The following is a 20,084-nucleotide window of genomic DNA, read 5'->3' as shown; positions in this document are numbered from 1 at the left end:
GAGAACCGCTCTGACTATCTACACACAAAACGCGAGCTTCTCCTATTCACAAGACCAGGCAGAGCACCTTGCTAACTCGAAGAGAACCGCTTTGACTATCTACACATGAAACGTAAGCTTTTCCTATTCACGAGACCAAGCAATGGAACTTGAACTATAGCTTTTGAGAACTTCCTCTGACAAACAGTATTCTCTAACAGCTTTCTGTTAACAACGTTACTCCTGAAATTCTCAGAAGTCCAATATATAACCAGTCAGTCTGAATATCAAAGGTCAAGTCCCAACTGCCAGTAATAATTGATTATTGTAAGTGATAATCGATTATTCAAGTCCGTTATAGGTTTTTCAAAAATAACTTAAGCAGTTTTAAAAACAGACCTGTGATAATCAATTATTTGGAGTGATAACTGATTATTCCTGAAAGACTCATGATAGTCGATTATTGCTCCTCATAATCGATTATTTCAGTACATTATCTAAAATATAAGTTTTACAAATTTTGAGGACTTTCCTACTACATTCATATTCTACAAATTGTTTTAAAAAAATATCTCAAATATCTTCTTCATGTTAAACTTCTTGTAGCATCATCAAAACAAATTACTTCAAGATTTATCAATGCTCCTCATTGGTAACAATCTCCCCCTTTTTGATGATGATCAAAAATTCAAGTTTTAAAAGCAACTTTGGCCTTCCTGCAAAACATACAAAACTAACAGACAATAACATAATTAGTAATACCTGTATCAACTTATATTATACTTCTCCCCTTTTATTATACTTCTCCCCTTTTTTATCATAAGCAAAAATATCAATGTAACAAAGCTCCCCCTTAATATGATTTCCCCCTTAATTAAACAATATATGTATGAAAAACAAAAGATCATTTTATTCATAAAGGATAGGAATACATTAACATCATAAAGAGAAACATACTAGCAACAAAACATAGAAGCATCAACAATCAAACAACAAAACATACTAACATAGAAACCTATCTCTAAAACTCAGGGCTAGGGGATCTCTCAGATGGTTGAATGTTTAGATGAGTTTCAATGTTGGTTAGGCGAACATCAAGATCAAGAAAATTATCAACCACGTATTCGTCATGAGCTTGCCGCCACTCATAAATTTCTTTAAAGTGAGTTTTCTGTGCTAGACTCAAATCCTCTAATTGCTTAGACAATCTAGCAAAATGTTCTTCCATGGTAAGTGAGGAGGATGAGGGCATGTTAGATGGACCAACATCAGAAGGAGCAGTAGCATTAATTGGTTCCACCATGTGAGTATCCATGTCATCTTCTTCACCAGCATCTAAATGATCATCATCTTTATGAATAATTGCATTTCCTCGAGTAACAAATCCCATTTGGCGAAAAGTGGTGTCTCCAATTTCAAAACCAATAGCTTGAAGTGCTTGAACATGTTCTCCTTCCACATTAACACCTTTGTATTCTAGAATTCTAGAGATGAGAAGAGCATAAGGAAAATTATAGGAATGAGATTTCTTAGCTTTTACCATGGTGTCAACAATAAGAGCAGGCCAATCAATGTGTATGTGATTTAAGATCCCATANAGAAGAAGCAGATCNTGCTNAGAGCATTGGGCATGGTTGGTTGCTCTAGGACACAATATCCATACAATCAAATAATGAATCATCCTCTCTTCAACCTTGAAACCACCAACAAGTAGTTTCCTACCTAAACCGTAAGAAAGATTGAAAGGCCAACAGTCGGTTGAAGTCTGGAATTCCAAGATGAACTTTCACAGCATCATCCCAGATGGTAAGTTGAGCAACGTTGGTCCACACATCATCATCCAAAATTATGCGGACGCCTTTCACTTTGGTGGATATAATCCTATCTCGATATCTCAAATTGAAATAGAAGACTATTACGGGATAAATGCAACCTTTTTGCTCCACTAAATGTGTGAGACCTTGACCAACAAAAAGATCCGAAAACTAAAATCCATAGAAACAATAAAAGTCAAGGCGAATATACTTTTCTGCCATGATTCGCCTCTCTTGCCAAGAATTGACATAATCTGCATGCTTTTCTTGATCCGAAATGGTTGCAGGACGTGGTTGAGAAGAAGAGGCACCAAAATTTCTTCTACGGGTTCTTCTGGATTCAGCCATGGAAAGTTTGAAGAAGAAAGGAAACTTTTGAGTAAGATGAAGAAATATGTTTTAGATCTAATTTTGGGGGTTTCCGGGTGCAAGCAAGTGACCATTAATCAACTATAAGGGGTTATTTATAAGAAAAAATGGAAAAACTAGCCGTTTATAGCCGTTATGGGACTCTCCAACGGCTTTATTTTTGAAATTGTTCGCGCGATAATCGATTAGTGCCAGAGATAATCCATTATTGTTCATCAGTCACTTACCAGAAATTGCACAATAATAAATTATGCCTGAAGATAATCGATTATCGATTCATAATTTTCCAGAATTGAGTTTGAGTTTAAATAATCGATTATTCTATAAGATAATCGATTATTTGCGATTAAGGGATTCCTAAAAGCCAAAAATCATCGATTATTACCTTGTGATAATCGATTAAAAACTCTAATCTTGCAAAAATTGAAAAATTTTCATAAGCTTTGATCTTAAGACATATCTAACACTCCTAGCTCTCTTCTAACCTCATAAAATCTATCCTTAGGCAGTGCCTTTGTGAAAATATCAGTTATTTGATGTAAGGTATCAATATATTCAATTTGGCAATCTCCCTTTTGAATATGGTCTCTCAGGAAATGATGTCTAATCTCAATGTGCTTAGTTCTTGAATGCATTATGGGGTTCTTAGTCAGATTTATAGCACTAGTATTATCACATTTTAATGGAATATGATATAGGAAGATATCAAAGTCTTCTAGTTGTTGTTTCATCCACAGAATTTGGGCACAACAATTGCCAGCAGCAATATATTCAACTTCAGTGGTAGACAAAGCTACACACGCTTGTTTCTTTGAGTGCCAAGACACTAAAGAACAGCCTAGAAAATGACAAGTTCCACTAGTACTTTTTCTATCAATTTTATAACCCTCATAATCTACATCAGAATAACCTATTAAACTAGGTGAAGCATCAGAGGGATACCAAAGTCCAAAAGACTTAGTTCCCTTAAGGTATTTTAAGATTCTCTTGACAGCAATCAAAAATGAGATTCTTTATACCTAACACACACACATACACTTTGCATAATATCTGGTCTACTAGCAGTTAGGTACATGATGAGTGCATATTTATGCTCACATTTATACTTTAAAATTCAAATTTTTGATGAGATATTTGTACTAAAATGGTTGATTTAAAGTGAACCTGTGTGAAGTTGAATTGTTGGGTATTGGAATTAAAGAGGCGTTAAAAGGTGATTTTAATTACATGAATTATTCTTGGATGTTCTAATATTTATTTGTGCAGGTGAAATTAGAGTTTTTTGGTCCAAATTGCAATTTAAGGCCCAAAATCAGGATGTGTTTGGAAAATAATGTACAAATGGGCCAAACAGTCAAATTTTACCCTTACACGCCAAATTTCCCTACACACACCCCTCCTACCACTAATTAAGTCAAATTTCATCAGATTTTGCCACGTGGCAGTCCATTACTAATAGATCCAACCACCCAAATGATGCCATCGGTGATCTTGCTGCACACCAAATAGACCAATCAAAACATGTCGCCTCATCTCTCTTGCCACGTCATCACAATCTCCAGAAGAAACCCTAATTCCTCTTCCTAACCCTAGTCGCCGCCTCCTCCATGGCAGCCACATTGCGCACCACCAGCAAGTTGTCGCGCAACGCATAGCGCCTGCATCACCGGCCACCACGCTTCTCGTGTTCCACCATCAACATCGTGTAATCGTTGCCGCTGTTGAAACCTTAATCGCACCACCATGGTCACGCTGTCACCACCATTGCGAAACCAGTACCACCACAGAAACATCAGTCTTGCATCGCCACCGAACCACGTTCTTCGCACGGCCACCACCTGCAATCCAAAAAACCAGACAAATCGCCAACTTCCATCTCCATCGCGCACAAAGCTCATCACCATCCTCGCGCGAACTTCATCTTCCTCGCCAGAATCGCAAATTGTCACTGTAGAACCGTCCAAGTCACTATGCTCCACCACGTCGCAGACTACCACCAGCGCTGCAATTCTGTCGCACCATCTAAACCTGCATCAAAGTCATACCTACAAGCAACCCAGAATCAAATTCAAGCACCGTGGAGATCTCTCTCGCGTTTTCGCCACCGAAAGGGGTAGAACCAGTTTCGCACACGCACGGACAAGCCTTTTCCCCAATCTGAATCCCTAATTGGGAAGGAAGAGGGCTGCCACGTGGAAACATCTCATTGGCGCATCATCTTCAGTCAAAATTGGTCAAACAAGACTTTTTTGGTCAAGGTCTGGTCAACTAAGGGGTTCTAGTGCAATTTTAGAGAATTCTGAAGGGGCTAAAATGAAAATAAAGGAAATATGAGGACTTTTGTGTAATTTTGGAAAGTCAGAAAAGCTAGAAGATATAATTCAGTTGTTGAATTAATTTAATTTGGGAATATCAACAGAAAATATCTTCCAAATAAACTTATAATTATCTAAATCTTTTAGTTATTTGGAAGATATAAGATAAAAGATTTTGTCAATTGAATATTCAGAGTCCAAGCCCAACCAAGTCCTATATAAAGAGACCCAGGGGAGCTTCATTCAAAAAATCATCCACCACTCCTTTCACTTTTCTTGTGTGTTTCACTCCATTCATGGAGAGCTAAACTCCTAGGGTTATTCTCCTGTAATTTCATTATGGATTCTGAGGTTAAGTGAATTAATGCAATTGTTTATTTTGATTATTGATTTAAGTTGTTCTCTNTNTATGTCTTNCATCTNTCNATCATATTAAAAGCAAAGATTTTTGCATCATTATGTGTTTGAATCTACATGCATATTAATTATATGAGTTCTAGGGTTTCTAGGTTTAATTGAGAATCTACTTTGATTTAATTTAGGAACTTTCATATGATTAAATGGTTTTTACTATCAATTGAGAATGTACTTTGGTTGGTAGTAATAATTTCCATTATAATCAATTGAGAATTTACTTTGATTGGTTAGCTTTTAATTTGGTTTGGAGATTTAAGAATAGCCATGATTAAACACAACAATTTTGATTGAGAATGTACTTTGGTTGAATTTATTGTGAATAATCTAGAAAGGTCTTGCATTTGATTGAGAATNTACTTTGATTANNTGCATGNTCGNCNTCAAATTAATTAAGAATGTACTTTAATTAATTTGAAACTTAAACAATAATCAATTGAACAATATTTTGCCTCTTTACAAGTATCCATACCAAATTTCTTAAGAACAGCAAAGATCCTATCATACCTCTAAACATAGTTTCATTTACTCCTTCTCCAGATTCATCCTTATCTAAATAACATGAAGTTGCCATAGGTGTATTTGCCTTTTTGCAAGTATCCATACCAAATTTCTTAAGAACTTCCCTACAATATTTTGTTTGGAGATAAAGGTACTTCCATTCATTTTCTTTATTTGTAATCCTAAGAAGAAATTTAGTTCACCCATCATAGACATCTCAAACTCACCTTGCATTATTTTTGCAAATTCTTTAAAAAAGAACTATCAGTACATCCAAATATAATATCATCTACGTAAACTTGCACAATTAGGATGTGTTTACCCACTTTCTTAATAAATAAGGTTGAATCAACCTTACCTCTAGAAAAGTCATTATCAATTAAGAATGTACTAAGTCTTTCATACCAAGACCTAGGTGTCTGTTTAAGACCATACAGAGCCTTTTTCAATTTGTAAACATGATCAGGATATTTGAAATCCTCAAAACCAGGAGGTTGACTAACATACACTTCCTCTTTTATAAAACCATTTAAAAAAGCACTTTCTACATCCATTTGATATAGTTTAAATTTCATCAAAGATGCATATGCAAGTAATAATCTAATTGCTTCTAACCTGGCTACCGGTGCATATGTTTCATCATAGTCTATACCTTCTTCTTGACAGTATCCCTTTGCAACTAGCCTTGCTTTGTTCTTTGTGATGTTTCCATCCTCATCAAGCATATTTCTAAATACCTATTTTGTTCTTATAACTTGGTAATCATCTTGCTTAGGAATAAGTTCCCAAACTTCATTCCTTTCAAATTAATTTAGCTCTTCTTGCATAGCAACGCACCACTTATCATCTTGAAGAGTTTCCTTTATGTTCTTGGGTTCTATCTGAGACACAAAAGCTACAGTTAGACAAAAATTATTAAGATTGTGTCTAGTAGTTACCCCTTTTGATATATCTCCAATGATGTTGTCCAAAGATAGACCTCTTGGTTGTTGATAGCTTTTAGAATCAACAGCTTAGGGTGTTTCTTGAAGTTCTGGAGGATAGTTCTCGCTTAGGTACATCTCTTCAAGAGCTTCCCTTAAATAATCCTCATCACCTTGAGACCTTTGTCACATAATTGACTTATGCTTAGGAGGTTATGCTTGAGGCCTTCAACATACAAGACATCTCGTATAGTCAATGTGTTTCTTCCTCCAATGTCTCCAGTACCCATGATTCTACCTTTGTTGTTATCCCCATAAATTACGAATCCTTGCTTTTTCTTCCCAAAGGAAATAAACCTTTTCTTGTCACCAATCATGTGTCATGAACATTCACTGACAAGATACCACAATGACTTCTTTGACTTAGTAGGTTCCTACAAAACAAATTAGCAAGAATTTTAGGTCCCCAATCTCATTATGGGTCCTTGGGGTTAGTTTATGCAAGCATATATCATTTCACAACTTTAACCTATGCATATTTACCATTTGGAACATCAAAATGTTTAATGTTGCATTTGTTTGATGTATGTCCATGTTTCATACAGTAAAAACAACAAACATCAATTACTTTATTTTTAACTAAAGTTCCTTTTTGAACCCAAACTCTATGAGTTCTTCTAGTTTTAGAATTTTTGTTTTGATACATGTTTCTGTGCCTAACATTGCTTCTACCAAAATCTAATTTAGCATGTGGTTTAGGCTTTGTTGCCTTTGCAAGTAAATTTTCAAGAATGTCAATGTCAAACATGTGACTTTTGCAAGATAAACATTCAACAGGTTCAACAGTTGCATTTGAATCAAACAGTTTTGTTTCTAAAGTACTAACTTTATTTCTTAAAACAACTTCGTCATCAAGCAATTTGTCATATTTCAATTTCAATTCATTGTGCTCCTTTTTAAGCTTTTTATGTGCAGCATCAAGTTTTTCAAATTCATTCATTAATTCAAAGAAAGCTTTTTGCAAGTCTAATTCACTAGATTCAAAGCTGGAATCACTTACCTGACTTCCAGTATCTTCTGAGTCAGCCATTAGACATATATTTGCTTCTTCATCTGAATCACTTGCGCTTGTTGAGCTGGACGCATTGTCTTCCCAAGCTATGTAAGCTTTCTTTTTCTTTGGAAACTTTCTTTCCTTCTTTTCTTCACTTTTCTTACTCTTTGGACATTCAGTTTTCATATGTCCTCTTTCTCCACATCCATAGCATTTGACACTTGAAGGAGATTCTTGATTTTCTCTCATTTCTTTACGAAATTTGTCCTTACATTTTGCTTTCATAAACTTAACAAATTTCTTTATCATGAGGCTCAAGTTCTCCTCATCATCAGAATCATCACCTTCAAACTTTTTAGAGCTCTTGCCTTTTGAGGTCTCGGATTTGAAGGCAAGTGTTTTCCTTTTTCCTTGATCTTCTTCAGCAGTTAATCTTTTTAGTTCAAGCTCATGCTCACGAAGCTTTCCAAATAGAATTGGCATCGTCATTTGAGAGAGATTTTGTGACTCCGAAATGGTAATCACCTTTGGTTGCCAAGACTTGTCCAATGATTTCAAAATTTTGACATTTAATTCATCAGTATCAAAAAGTCTTACCCAAACCAGTCAAGTGGTTCACTATATGAGTAAAACACTTTTGGACATCATGTATAGTTTCTCCTGGTTGCATTATGAACATCTCATACTCCTGGATGAGAGTGTTCTTCCTTGCGCGTTTCACGTCCTCTGTACCCTCATGTGTGACTCTGAGGACTTCCCAAATTTCCTGTGTTGTCTCACACACTAAAATTCTATAAAATTCATCAAGTACAATAGCAGATGAAATAATGTTACGGGCTTTAATATCAAACTGAGCTCGTTTATTTTCTTCAGCAGTCCAGTTAAAATATGGTTTTTCTACCTCTACACCATCAACTGTACTTTTAGGAATAAAAGGACCATTTTGTACTACTTCTCAGATCCCTCTGTCAACAGACCCCATAAAGATTTCCATTCTGACTTTCCAAAATGCATAATTATCACCAGTAAAAAGTGGTGGTCTATTAATAGAAGCACCCTCGGCATATACAAGATTTTGATTATGACCGATCATTTTCGAAAATTTCGAAAAACTATCAAAGCAAGCTCGGATACCAATTGTTGGATAATCGGTATCAGCCAGAGAGTGTAACGCAGCAGAATAAAACTTAAAATAGCAGAAAGCGTGTTCGTCACTTTTTAAATTAAAATGGTCAATTTTCAGAAAATAAATTTTCTAACAGAAATTTTATCGAACAGTTGATGTGCAAATAAAAGTAAAGAGTGTAGGGAGTATAAAAATCACATAAGTAATTTTTATACTGGTTCTATTCAAAAGAATCTACGTCCAGTCGTTAATCACTATAAAAAGTGATTAATAGTTTCACTAAAAACAGTTTTTCATATTACAACAATAAGGAATAAAAATATGATTAAACCTTCCTTCAACGAACGAACCGGAAGAAGAACACTCTGCCAACTCGAAGAGAACCGCTCCGACTATCAACACACGAAACGCGAGCTTCCTTTATTCACGAGACCAGACAGAGCACCTTGTTAACTCGAAGAGAACCGCTCTGACTATCGACACACGAAACACGAGTTTCTCCTATTCACGAGACCAAGCAAGGGAACTTGAACTATAGCTTTTGAGAACTTCCTCTGACAAACAGTATTCTCTAAGAGCTTCCTGTTCAACAACGTTACTCCTGAAATTCTCAAAAGTCCAATATATAACCAGTCAGTTTGAATATCGAAGGTCAAGTCCCAACTGCCAGTAATAATCGATTATTTAAGTGATAATCGATTATTCAAGTTCATTATAGGTTTTTCAAAAATAACTTAGGCAATTTTAAAAACAGACCTGTGATAATCGATTATTTGGAGTGATAATCGATAATTCCTGAAAGACTCATGATAGTCGATTATTGCTCCTCATAATCGATTATTTCAGTACATTATCTAAAATACAAGTTTTATAAATTTTGAGGACTTTCCTACTACATTCATATTTTACAAATTGCTTTTAAAAAATATCTCAAATATCTTCTTCAAGTTAAACTTCATGTAGCATCATCAAAACAATTTACTTCAAGATTTACCAATGCTCCTCATTGGTAACACAAACTAACCTTGTGAGTTTCGTAGGGTGAAACCCGTTGGCAATGGCTTTACAAAGCAGTAAAGGCCACTACAACTGCACAACCCCCCATAGCTCGACAATCATTCTAAGTCTGGACAGTCTGGTCTAAGTCATAACATGTTTAGGATTTTTGAAGTTGGTTGTTTTATGTGAATGAGTTATTGTGTTTGATTTATTATAACAATGTATGAATCTTTTTATATGTAGATTACCCTTGGTTTGTGATTGTTCGTATGTTGTTGTGTTCTTTCCTTTAATGATCTGTGGGTGTGAGCAGAGGGAGTGGAGGTTTCTTTAGAGTGGTATTGTACATAGCTTTTGGTTTAGAGTGTTATTGTACATAGCTTTTGGTTTAGACTATTTGTATATAAAGTTCAAATTTCATAGTTATTTTCGGATGACTATAAACTTAACAAATACTTTGAAATCTACAGTTCTAGAAAATGGAGATAATTATAGTGTAGGACAGCGACAACTTGTTGCTAGGGGTCAAGCATTGTTGTGGTAGTCAAGAATACTAATACCCGATGAAGCTACAACATCAGTTGATACCGCCACAAATAATCTTATTCAGAAGATCATCCGAAGTGAATTCAAGGCATTTACTGTGTGCACCATTGCACATCATATACCTATTGTCATCGATAGTGATCAAGTTCTTGTGCTAAGTGATGGTGCGTATAAAAGCATAACATCATTATTCTTCTACATGACTTGTATCCTTTTTCTTCTCTATTTATATAAAAACTGCATTATGGTTTTTTAGTGTATGCTTCTGAAGTTATCCTTTGGATACTTTTGCAGGTCGAGTTGCAGAGTTTGACATGCCTACAAGACTATTAGAGGACAAGTCTTCTATGTTTCTAAAGTTGGTGACTGAGTATTCATCACATTCGAGTGGTATACCAGAATTTTAGATCAAATGGAATGTGTTAATTTTTTCTTAATGTGGTGTCTTAAAGACAGTTCAAAAGTTAATTTTCAGTATATTAACATTTCAGTGGTTGTATTTAAATGAGTTTATATTTTTTTATGTTAAAACGGAAAGTCCATGGGTTGGCCCTAACCCATAGGGCTTTGGAGATATTTGGCCATATGGACTTTTTTAATAAAAGTTTTTTTTGGTCCTGTGAGCTTTTTTTATCCAACCCATGTTGATTAGGACTAAGTCCTATGATAAGGGCTTATTTGACAGGTCTATGTGTGATCATACACGTACAAATATTAAATAATATTGTCACATATACAATAAAATATAAAAATATCTTTTAGAAATTCCTATATTAGGTTTAAAGTATAATTTTGAAGTATTTAAAACATTAAATATAAAGATTAAATTATTAATAAAGGAATTGAATATATTAGTATAAAATATCACCTTTTTTATGTCATTTTTTACAATAATAAGGAAATATACATTAATAAAATTGTAAATAAATACAAGTTTTCATGTTAAATATATATTGTTAAACATCATTTTAGGTATATTTAACAATTATCTATAAATGAGTACGGTGATGGAGATTTAAATGTATATAGTTATAAATCAAATTCGATAAATACATGTGATAATGAGGAGTATGAAAAAAAATTGATAACTTTTTGTAATTTATTTAACAAAATAAAAAATTTATTATTATCAATGCATTCATTGTTTGATTAAAATAGATCATGAACTTCAGGAGATATTTGACTACTTGTTTATCTCTAGGATCGTCAACAATCATATACATAACATAGATATGATACAAAAAAGTATTATACATGTAGTTGGGAATCTAAATATAAGCCTAAGTCTAGTTAGAGATGAGAAAGTGAAGCATCTTAAAATGTAAAATATTCATATTTATTGTTTTAAAGTTTTAGATTAAAAGTGATGCAAATCCTTTATATATGAAAGGTAATGTCAATTTTTTATATAGGTTAGACTTGTGTCTCATTAATATTTGTGTTTTCTAAGTTCATTTTTCTATGGAAAATGTCATTACATGTAAAAAATATATTGATAAAGATGTGGATAATCATTTAGGAAAATTTATACATGATGTTGTAAAAAAAAAACATTTGAAATATGTAGGATTATGTGAGATATGATTGGATCCCGATATGATAACAATGAATTGTTAACAAAATTTTGACAACGGACATGTGTCAAAATGCTATTGGATCATTTAAAATAATATATTTTTTGAAAAAATTGGCGTGCAAGAGTGTTGGAAATTTGTTTCCAAAAGTACCCCTCTCATTTTCATTTTCATCCTCTCTACCCTCTACTTTCATTTTCATTTTGTGCGTGCTCTCTCTCTCACAATGTGTGGCTCCTCTCCTTTCTCTCTCATGAAGCAAGCATGAAAGGTCATCTTCTCCGGTAAGACAATCTCGTGAGACTCCACTAAAGCAATGGAAAACTCCGGTGAGAAGTTCTCCACTAAAGCAATGGAAAACTCTGGTGAGAAGTTATTCTCTTTCCCCTTTGCATTGTTCGGTTCTCCTTTCCCATGTCCCATGTCCCCTTTCCCCTTTTTCACTTACTTCACTTTGATTTAGCCTTTAGCATTTTCAATGTACCCATTTCCATTTTACCCTTTGGTCATTGATTTATTTTTCATGCAGTTGAATGTGCTTCATTCTTTCAAAACGAAGTATATTGGTGATTTGAATGGAAGATTGACCCAGCACCAGAGGAAGTTAATTGCAAAGACACCATTTAGTTGGACAACGAATGGTTGAAAATTTTGTACAAATGGTCCTCTAGCCTCTAGTAATAGATTACAATACCCTTGTAATCAATTACCAAGGCAGAAAATGCCCACCAATGCTCATGGACCTCATTTAACTTACATGAAAGCACATAAATAACCTTTTTTCTCCACAACTCAATGACCTAACACTAGTGTAAAAACAACGTATAACGTCAGGCGTTCAAGTTCCAACCACTGAATAGCCAACGTTAAAAATGATCAGTGGCATTTTTGTAAATAAATGCAATTATTAAACGTCGTTTATAATTGTAATTTGACGTAAAAGGATATAAAACGTCGAATGCCCCTAGCGTTAGATGTTAAAAGGTTAGTGAATTCAATAAAAAATTGAGCGGGAGATTGAAAATTTATTCGCTTTATCTCAGCGAGTGAAACCCTCTTCTCTTCTCAAACTTTTCTCGAACGAAGTTTGACGACCATGTAATCTTTCTTTCATTTGATACAAATGCATGTTAATTAACTACTTTATGTATGACTTTCATTTGTTTTGACCAATTATTTTTGTGCTCTTCTCCTTTATAGGAGCATTTTGCTTTCTCCCTCACTGGTGACGACACTTTATTCCTATGAACCCATCTTTTGAAGGTTAGTTTTCGTTTTCGTTTTGAAGAACTTATTTATTGAACTTGTTTGTTGTTTTTTTTTAACTTGTTTGTTGTTGTTGTTTGGTTGAACTTGTTTGTTGTTGTTGTTGTTGTTTGGTTAAACTTGTTTGTTGTTGTTGTTTGGTTGAACATGTTTGTTGTTGTTGTTTGATTGAACTTGTTTGTTGTTGGTTATTATTGTTTATTGTTGATACTACACTACACGTTCATAGTTCATGTTTTTTAAAATACCAAAAACTAAAATTTGTTGTTTTTCTGCTTTTCAGATCTCGTATAGTTGTAAATAAGGATCTCAATTAATTAAAAAAAAACCGATTAACATCGTATATTGACAAAATTCGACGTTAAGTAAACGTCGTATATTGACAAAATTCAACATCAATTTAACGTCGAATTTTTTAAAATTCAACACCAATTTAACGTCTCCTGGTATGACGTCGTTTGCGAATTAGCCGTTAAAAACCCAAAATATTCGACGTTATACGGAATTTTTGTACCAGTGTAACATTTGTATTGGTGCACTAAACACCACTCATGACCATTAAATTCACTCACCCATCTAAAATAAGAAACATGAAGCAATAACTTGAAAGTAAACTCATTTAGGAAGCTTAGAAAAACGTTGTTTTTAGGAAAGTAATTGCATAAATTAATTTGTATAAATTTCTTTGTAAAGATTTATATACAAATAAAATTTTGTTTGAACTTGGAGAGAAACAAAATTGTTTAGTTTTTTAAAAAAATAGGACTAAATTAAGACAAAATAAGAATACAGGGACCAAATTGAGACAAATTAAAAATATAGGGACCAAATTGAGACAAACCTAATGACACGTGGTCTGATAGTGACATGTGGCACTATCAGTGCCACATCACACTGTCATTGCCACGTGGCTCAATGTCAACTTGACACGTGGCAATTTTTTAAAAATAAAAAAAAAAATTTAAAATATATTTAAAAAATTCAAAAAAATCACGAGCTGACACGTGTCACCCTTTTTAACGGTGTTAGTACGGAACTAACTAAAATGACCTAATTGCTTCAATTTTTCAAAAATAAGGACCCAATTGAGAAAAAAAAAATGAAAAATCTAATTGAAACAAATCACCGAAAATATAGACTATCATAATGATTAAACCTAATAATATCATGATGTTATTTAAACAATAGAGTATTACATTTAAGGAATTATATTTAAAGATAGACAAATGCCCATAAAAGAACGTATACATTATTTGAATTCAACCGGGTCCAACAAATATTGAATGTGAAATTAATACATTTTTTTAGTGTAACTGACATTAGTCTTACTTTGCGTTCTAAAGCCAAGTATACACTTTTGTAGTACAATAAATAACTTTAATCCCTTACCAACTAGACAGTCAAACTACTTAAATGCTCAAATGAAAATATAAAACTATATACAGCAAACAATAAAAATAAAAAGACAAATTATACCGTTAATCAGTCACAGACATTCATGTATAATAAATGTATTATTTTTTGTGATAATTATTTTAAAACTATAGTCTCGAATCGATTAATATTATAATTATTTTTTATCAACATTGTATAACCATTAAACTTTAAAACATACAGAGACAGGTCCTTTAAAAATAATGCACACACGCATTCAATAATTAGTTTTTGAAAATTTGATGTCATTTCATTTGAGTTTGAGTTTCATTTGTTAGGTTCTGGATAGCAGGCTCCCCCACCTTCGCGGCAATTTCCGCTTCCTCTCTCCCATTCAGAGATTATTAATTAAATCAATAATATAATAAAAAACTAAAAAAGTGTTATTTTTTGTTTCTTACAATTTTCTTTTTTAGGTCTCCATTGATTGCTTATTGTTTTTCTGTTTTGCACACATAAAATTGAAAAAAGAAATCTGAGGGAAACAAAGAAGAAAAGAAAAGGACAGAAACAAACACAGAGGGCGGAACGAAATGAAATGATTAAGAGAGCCAAGGAAAAGAGCCAAAGACCATCGCCCACAAAACGGTTCGTTTTGCCCTCCTCGCTTCGCATCGGAACCCTCCTTTTCGCGAGGATCCTCCGGTCCTCCTCGCCGGCTATTCCTGTCGGACTAGTCCGAACCGAACACCACCGATCTGTTAGGAACTTTGGATCTCGGATCTGACCGACCGAAACGATGCCGTCTCACGCGGATCTGGACCGGCAGATCGAGCATCTCATGGAGTGCAAGCCTCTGTCGGAGGCGGAGGTGAAGGCGCTTTGCGATCAGGCCAGGGCGATTCTCGTCGAAGAGTGGAACGTTCAACCGGTGAAGTGTCCCGTCACCGTGTGCGGCGACATTCACGGCCAGTTTTACGATCTCATCGAGCTTTTTCGGATAGGAGGACACGCTCCCGATACCAACTACCTTTTTATGGGCGATTATGTAGGTGAGTTTCCTCTGCTGAGATTCTCTCTATATTTTCTATTAATTAATTTCGTGAACTAAAATACTTGTAGATAGGGCTTGATTTTTTTCGTTATAGCGCGAAATGCTTTATGATGTGTTGTAATTGAATTTATCACTGTCGTGCTGTTGGATTTCGAGAATGAAATTTTTGTTTTTGATTTTATGTTGCGATGCTTCTTTCGTGCATTTGATGCCGATTTTATCTTTTAGAGACTTAGAGTAGCGTTTTTTTTTAAGATTTTTAGCTGGTATCATCGGTTTGAAAGTTAACTGCTACGGACTGATTGCTTGGTTGGGGTAATTTGAAATTTAAGTAGTTGTTCGTCACCTATATATTTTTTAGGATGTGCTGTCGTCAACTAGTTGGAATCGGTTGTTTTAAAGGTTTTCCCGTGATGTCATGGTTGTTAGATTTCTAAATGGTTAATGTTTGACTTATGTAAATTGTGAAATGCACTTGATTATTTGTTTCTGGGTTCTGTATGGTGTGTGTAACGTTGATTCCGCTGTTGAATCTGTATAAATATTGAGTTTTAAGCTTCTTATTTTGGTTATGCGCTAAATTAGGATTTTTTGAAAGTAGAATTGTTAGATGAAGCTTGTTGTTCTCCTGGCCCCTTCCTGTTTTTCTGATAGAGTGATTGCCAAGTGATACAATTTTGCTAATTCTTGGTTTTCAATTAGAATTGTAGTTATTGTTGTTACGGGGTTTGGTGTTTGTTACAGTGTGGAGTAGGTTGGTGTAACTGAATGCAGCGTTGAGATGTTCGTGTAAGCACTAAATATTGAATAAATTCATGAGACTTAATGTCAGAATAGTGTTGAATAACGGGCAAGTTGTATATACAACTGTTGATAGACAATTTGAATTTTCTATGACTATGAAAGGATTTTATAGGAGTGAGTCAACAGGAATTGAAGGTCCGTGATGCCTTTAATTAGCCCGTCCTTTAACAAAATTTGCTGGGAACATAAAAACTATCAGAAGTGATTGATTTGTTTGTATCAAGGTATCAACAGCGGTTGTTGTTATAATAGGAAAGGATATGATGCTTGACACTTCAATATTTGAGGATGCTACAGTTGCAGATATAAAATGCTGCCAACCATGGCAATTATCATCTTTTATTATTTTCTCATGCTGCTTTTAATGATGTTCGGATTAGACTTTGTATATGTGGGCACTTTTCATGATGATACTGGCATAATTTATGCAGACCGTGGCTACTATTCAGTGGAGACTGTTACACTTTTGGTGGCCTTGAAAGTCCGTTATAGAGATAGAATTACAATCCTTAGGGGAAATCATGAGAGTCGTCAAATCACTCAAGTGTAAGAACATTTTCTTCACATCATGTATTTGCCATAAAGCTTATTGTAATATATGTATGATATGTGACATGTTTAAGCAACAATCTAGTATATATCCTGCTTACTGTTTGAGAATAAGTTAAGGATGTGCAGTCCTTACTCTTGCATTCATTGATTTTATGAGAAATTGCTCATGGGCTTCACGTACCTCAATATTCAGTGATGGTTATCTTAGGAAAAGCAGCCTGATTATGGCATTTTTTTCTTGGTATTAGGACATTATAAAATACAAATGATTCAGAATGCAAATAGATGTATTTTGTTGCTGCTGAATCTCTGTAGTCTATCATTATGATTGCATATGCTAGTATTATAGTCATTTTTACCGTATAGAAACAGCTGTGAAGCATATGGTGTCGGGATGATAAAATTATACTCAGATTGAAGTGGATCTTGTAAATGGATACAGTGGATTGTTTAAATGAAATGTTACAGGTAGTTTGTAACTTGCATCTCAAGGAACGAGTAGAGGTGAATTACACCGTTTTATGCGTGTAAATTCATATTTATGAGTGGTTTGTGAAGGGATTTGATAGTGGAAAAAGTCTCTGTGCACAAGAAATACTAGCAATTTTACTCTAAAAATAGTTTATTTACTAACCTCTTTGTCTATATCTTTCAAATGTTTTCAGGTATGGGTTCTACGATGAATGTTTGAGAAAATATGGAAATGCTAATGTCTGGAAATTCTTTACCGACTTGTTTGATTATTTGCCTTTGACTGCCCTTATTGAGAGTCAGGTTTGAGTTAAATATGTTGCAGAATGTTTCTTTGAGAACCTTATGGGGGTGTCTAACATCCATGTATATTACAGATTTTCTGTTTGCATGGCGGTCTCTCACCATCTTTGGATACACTGGATAATATCCGGGCGTTGGATCGCATACAGGAGGTTTGTTTTAAAATTGTTATTACAAACTAATGCATTCTGGATTGATTTGTGTGGAGATCATTTTATGCAAAACATGTTAAAAATCTTTCTGAAATATGGTTTGAGAAGTACTTTAAATTGTTTAATGTTGAAATTAAACGACGTAGTTTGTAGCTCTTGTTTTTCATTGGAAATGTCTCGATCTAAGGATGTCTTGTCTTTTGTTCCGTTTTGGAATCTCATTTCTGTATCTGTCTTGTCTAAATTGCACCAAGAAAAATAATTAGATTTCTCGTCTGACAAATGACAACTGTAACCGCAATGTAGGTTCCACACGAAGGACCAATGTGTGACCTATTGTGGTCTGATCCAGATGATCGCTGTGGTTGGGGAATATCTCCACGTGGTGCAGGATATACGTTTGGACAGGACATAGCTACTCAATTCAATCATACCAATGGTCTCTCCCTGATATCTAGAGCTCACCAGCTTGTGATGGAAGGATACAATTGGTGCCAGGTGACCGACTGATATAATATTTTGTTTTAGTACGAGTATTGTTTTCCCTTTTAACTTTAAGGATACCCATTACATTTCTCTTTATTGATGACTATTATTTGGATGACTCTTTAAGGACAAGAATGTGGTGACTGTTTTTAGTGCACCTAATTATTGTTACCGATGTGGGAACATGGCTGCCATACTGGAAATTGGAGAGAATATGGATCAGAATTTTCTGCAGTTTGATCCAGCTCCCAGACAAATTGAGCCTGATACTACACGAAAGACTCCAGATTATTTTTTGTAACTTCATATATCCCTTTGTTTGTAGTTACTGCTTTCTGCTGTTACTGTAGATGTGTCTTTAAGGAGAGAGGAGTTTCACTCTTTAAGTGGACGGTTATCATCAACATAATTCTTTCTTTTGGAGTTTGTCTGCTGTTGCCGCTGCTGCCGTCTTATTTCGACAAACAAACAAATAGAATTGACACAATCGGTGTTGTATATTTTTATAGGAGGAAGCGGCAATAACATGGTATATTCTGTGCTGTATTTTTTTAAAATTAATTCTCAAGTTAGAGAGCAGATTTTTTAGTACTTACTGACCATCATATTCTTTTTAGACTGTTTGATGGTGACAACTGCGGATGTTCAATTTTTTACATAATCCATTGATAATGTGATAACAGGGGTAGAGGGCCGAGTGGAAATTATTGCTTGGAGGTTTTGTGGGTTTTTCCTTTAGCACATTTCTATTAATAATTATAAAAACATTGCTTTATTCTTATTTTCTATTTTTAAGATTTCATTGAGAAAATTATTTCTTAACAAAATCTTAAGAATAAGAAACATAGAATAAGTTATGTTTTCTGTAAAAAAAGTAAAAGTGAAAATGATTCATACCGAAAGGACTTGTTAGTAAATCTTATTTGTTTACTGAAAATATAGAATTGCCATTGACTTGAACAATTTGTTTATAATCTTTGCATTTGTGTATTTTGTAATGTTTTGATTTGATTTATTTAAATATTTCATTTATAAAGAAAATAATTATTTTTAAGCGTTAGTGGTGCAAAATGTTTGTTAAATTTTGTTAAAAGTCATAAAATTATGGATGAAATTGATTTAATAAACATGAGATTTCCCAATTGTGTAACATTTAATAGATTTTAGCCATATTTAAAAGTGGTTTTGTTTTTCTTTCTGAGAATAGTAAAGTCAATTTTTTCGACAGTTTTGTGATATTAGAAAAGTGACTTCTGATGTGTACGTATTTTGTTTTTCCTTTATAACTAACGAGTTAGAGGGTGTGATAGATCAGAATCTAATATGGATATCACACTATTCTCTCCATTTACTCATAATTATATAATTCCAACTGTCCGATTTTCTGATTTTGTTTTAAAATTTTAGTAAGTTTACTTTTTTATTCTTTGTTATTTAATCTTTTATTTACGAATTTGTCATGTTAATTGTTTTTTAATATTAGTTATTTTACTTTAATTTATGAAATTTCAATAACAGAATTATAATTTTTTGAAATTCATTTATTGTTTTATATGTTAATATTTTATTACGATAAAAATATAATTAAAGCTAAATTTATTAAATTATATTATATATATTAATATGTTTTATTTAATATAAGTTGGATCAGATTTATGATGACATTAATTCCAATTAGGACTGAGAAAAAAAATTAATTGAACTATTTGAAATGTCAAAAAATTGAATGAAAAAGTAATTTATCTTAACTAAATTAGAAATTAGTTAAAACGAATTAAAGTAAACTAGTTTTTTGATTGGATTTTTGTTAAAATGTTAAGATAAAAATTAATTAAGTATATAGGAAAAATTTATCTTTAAAAATTAGGTTGAATTTTAGTTGATTTGGAGTTTACTAAATTTCGGTCGAGATTAACTATTTGGAATTTCATTGAATTTTAACTTGGGGTTACTTGGTTAAATTCAATTAAGGATTAAAGTCGATTAGACTATATTTAATCAATTTTTA

General features: G+C 33.5%; 1 protein-coding gene across 1 annotated transcript; it reads left to right on the top strand.

Annotated features, from left to right (window-relative positions):
• The first annotated feature begins 14,751 nt into the window (after positions 1 to 14,751).
• LOC106753258 (serine/threonine-protein phosphatase PP2A catalytic subunit) lies at positions 14,752 to 18,756 on the top strand. The gene is made up of 6 exons (XM_014635046.2): positions 14,752 to 15,306; positions 16,544 to 16,658; positions 17,330 to 17,438; positions 17,513 to 17,590; positions 17,897 to 18,088; positions 18,204 to 18,756. Exons 1-6 carry the CDS (start codon positions 15,054 to 15,056, stop codon positions 18,375 to 18,377), a joined length of 921 nt encoding a protein of 306 aa, XP_014490532.1. The 5' UTR covers positions 14,752 to 15,053; the 3' UTR covers positions 18,378 to 18,756.
• The last annotated feature ends 1,328 nt before the right edge of the window (positions 18,757 to 20,084 follow it).

The sequence above is a fragment of the Vigna radiata genome, unplaced genomic scaffold (genome assembly GCF_000741045.1).
Source record: "Vigna radiata var. radiata cultivar VC1973A unplaced genomic scaffold, Vradiata_ver6 scaffold_347, whole genome shotgun sequence".
Lineage (NCBI taxonomy): Eukaryota > Viridiplantae > Streptophyta > Magnoliopsida > Fabales > Fabaceae > Vigna > Vigna radiata.
The sequence above is the reverse complement of the archived record's forward strand: the minus strand, read 5'-3'. Positions and strand labels throughout refer to the sequence as shown.

Bases quoted from the DNA above. Each gene is read 5' to 3' on its own strand.
- LOC106753258 (XM_014635046.2), top strand. From the start codon at position 15,054: ATGCCGTCTCACGCGGATCTGGACCGGCAGATCGAGCATCTCATGGAG. The intron at 15,307-16,543 runs GTGAGTTTCCTC...TAATTTATGCAG, and splicing joins TTTTATGGGCGATTATGTAG to ACCGTGGCTACTATTCAGTG. The intron at 16,659-17,329 runs GTAAGAACATTT...AAATGTTTTCAG, and splicing joins AGTCGTCAAATCACTCAAGT to GTATGGGTTCTACGATGAAT.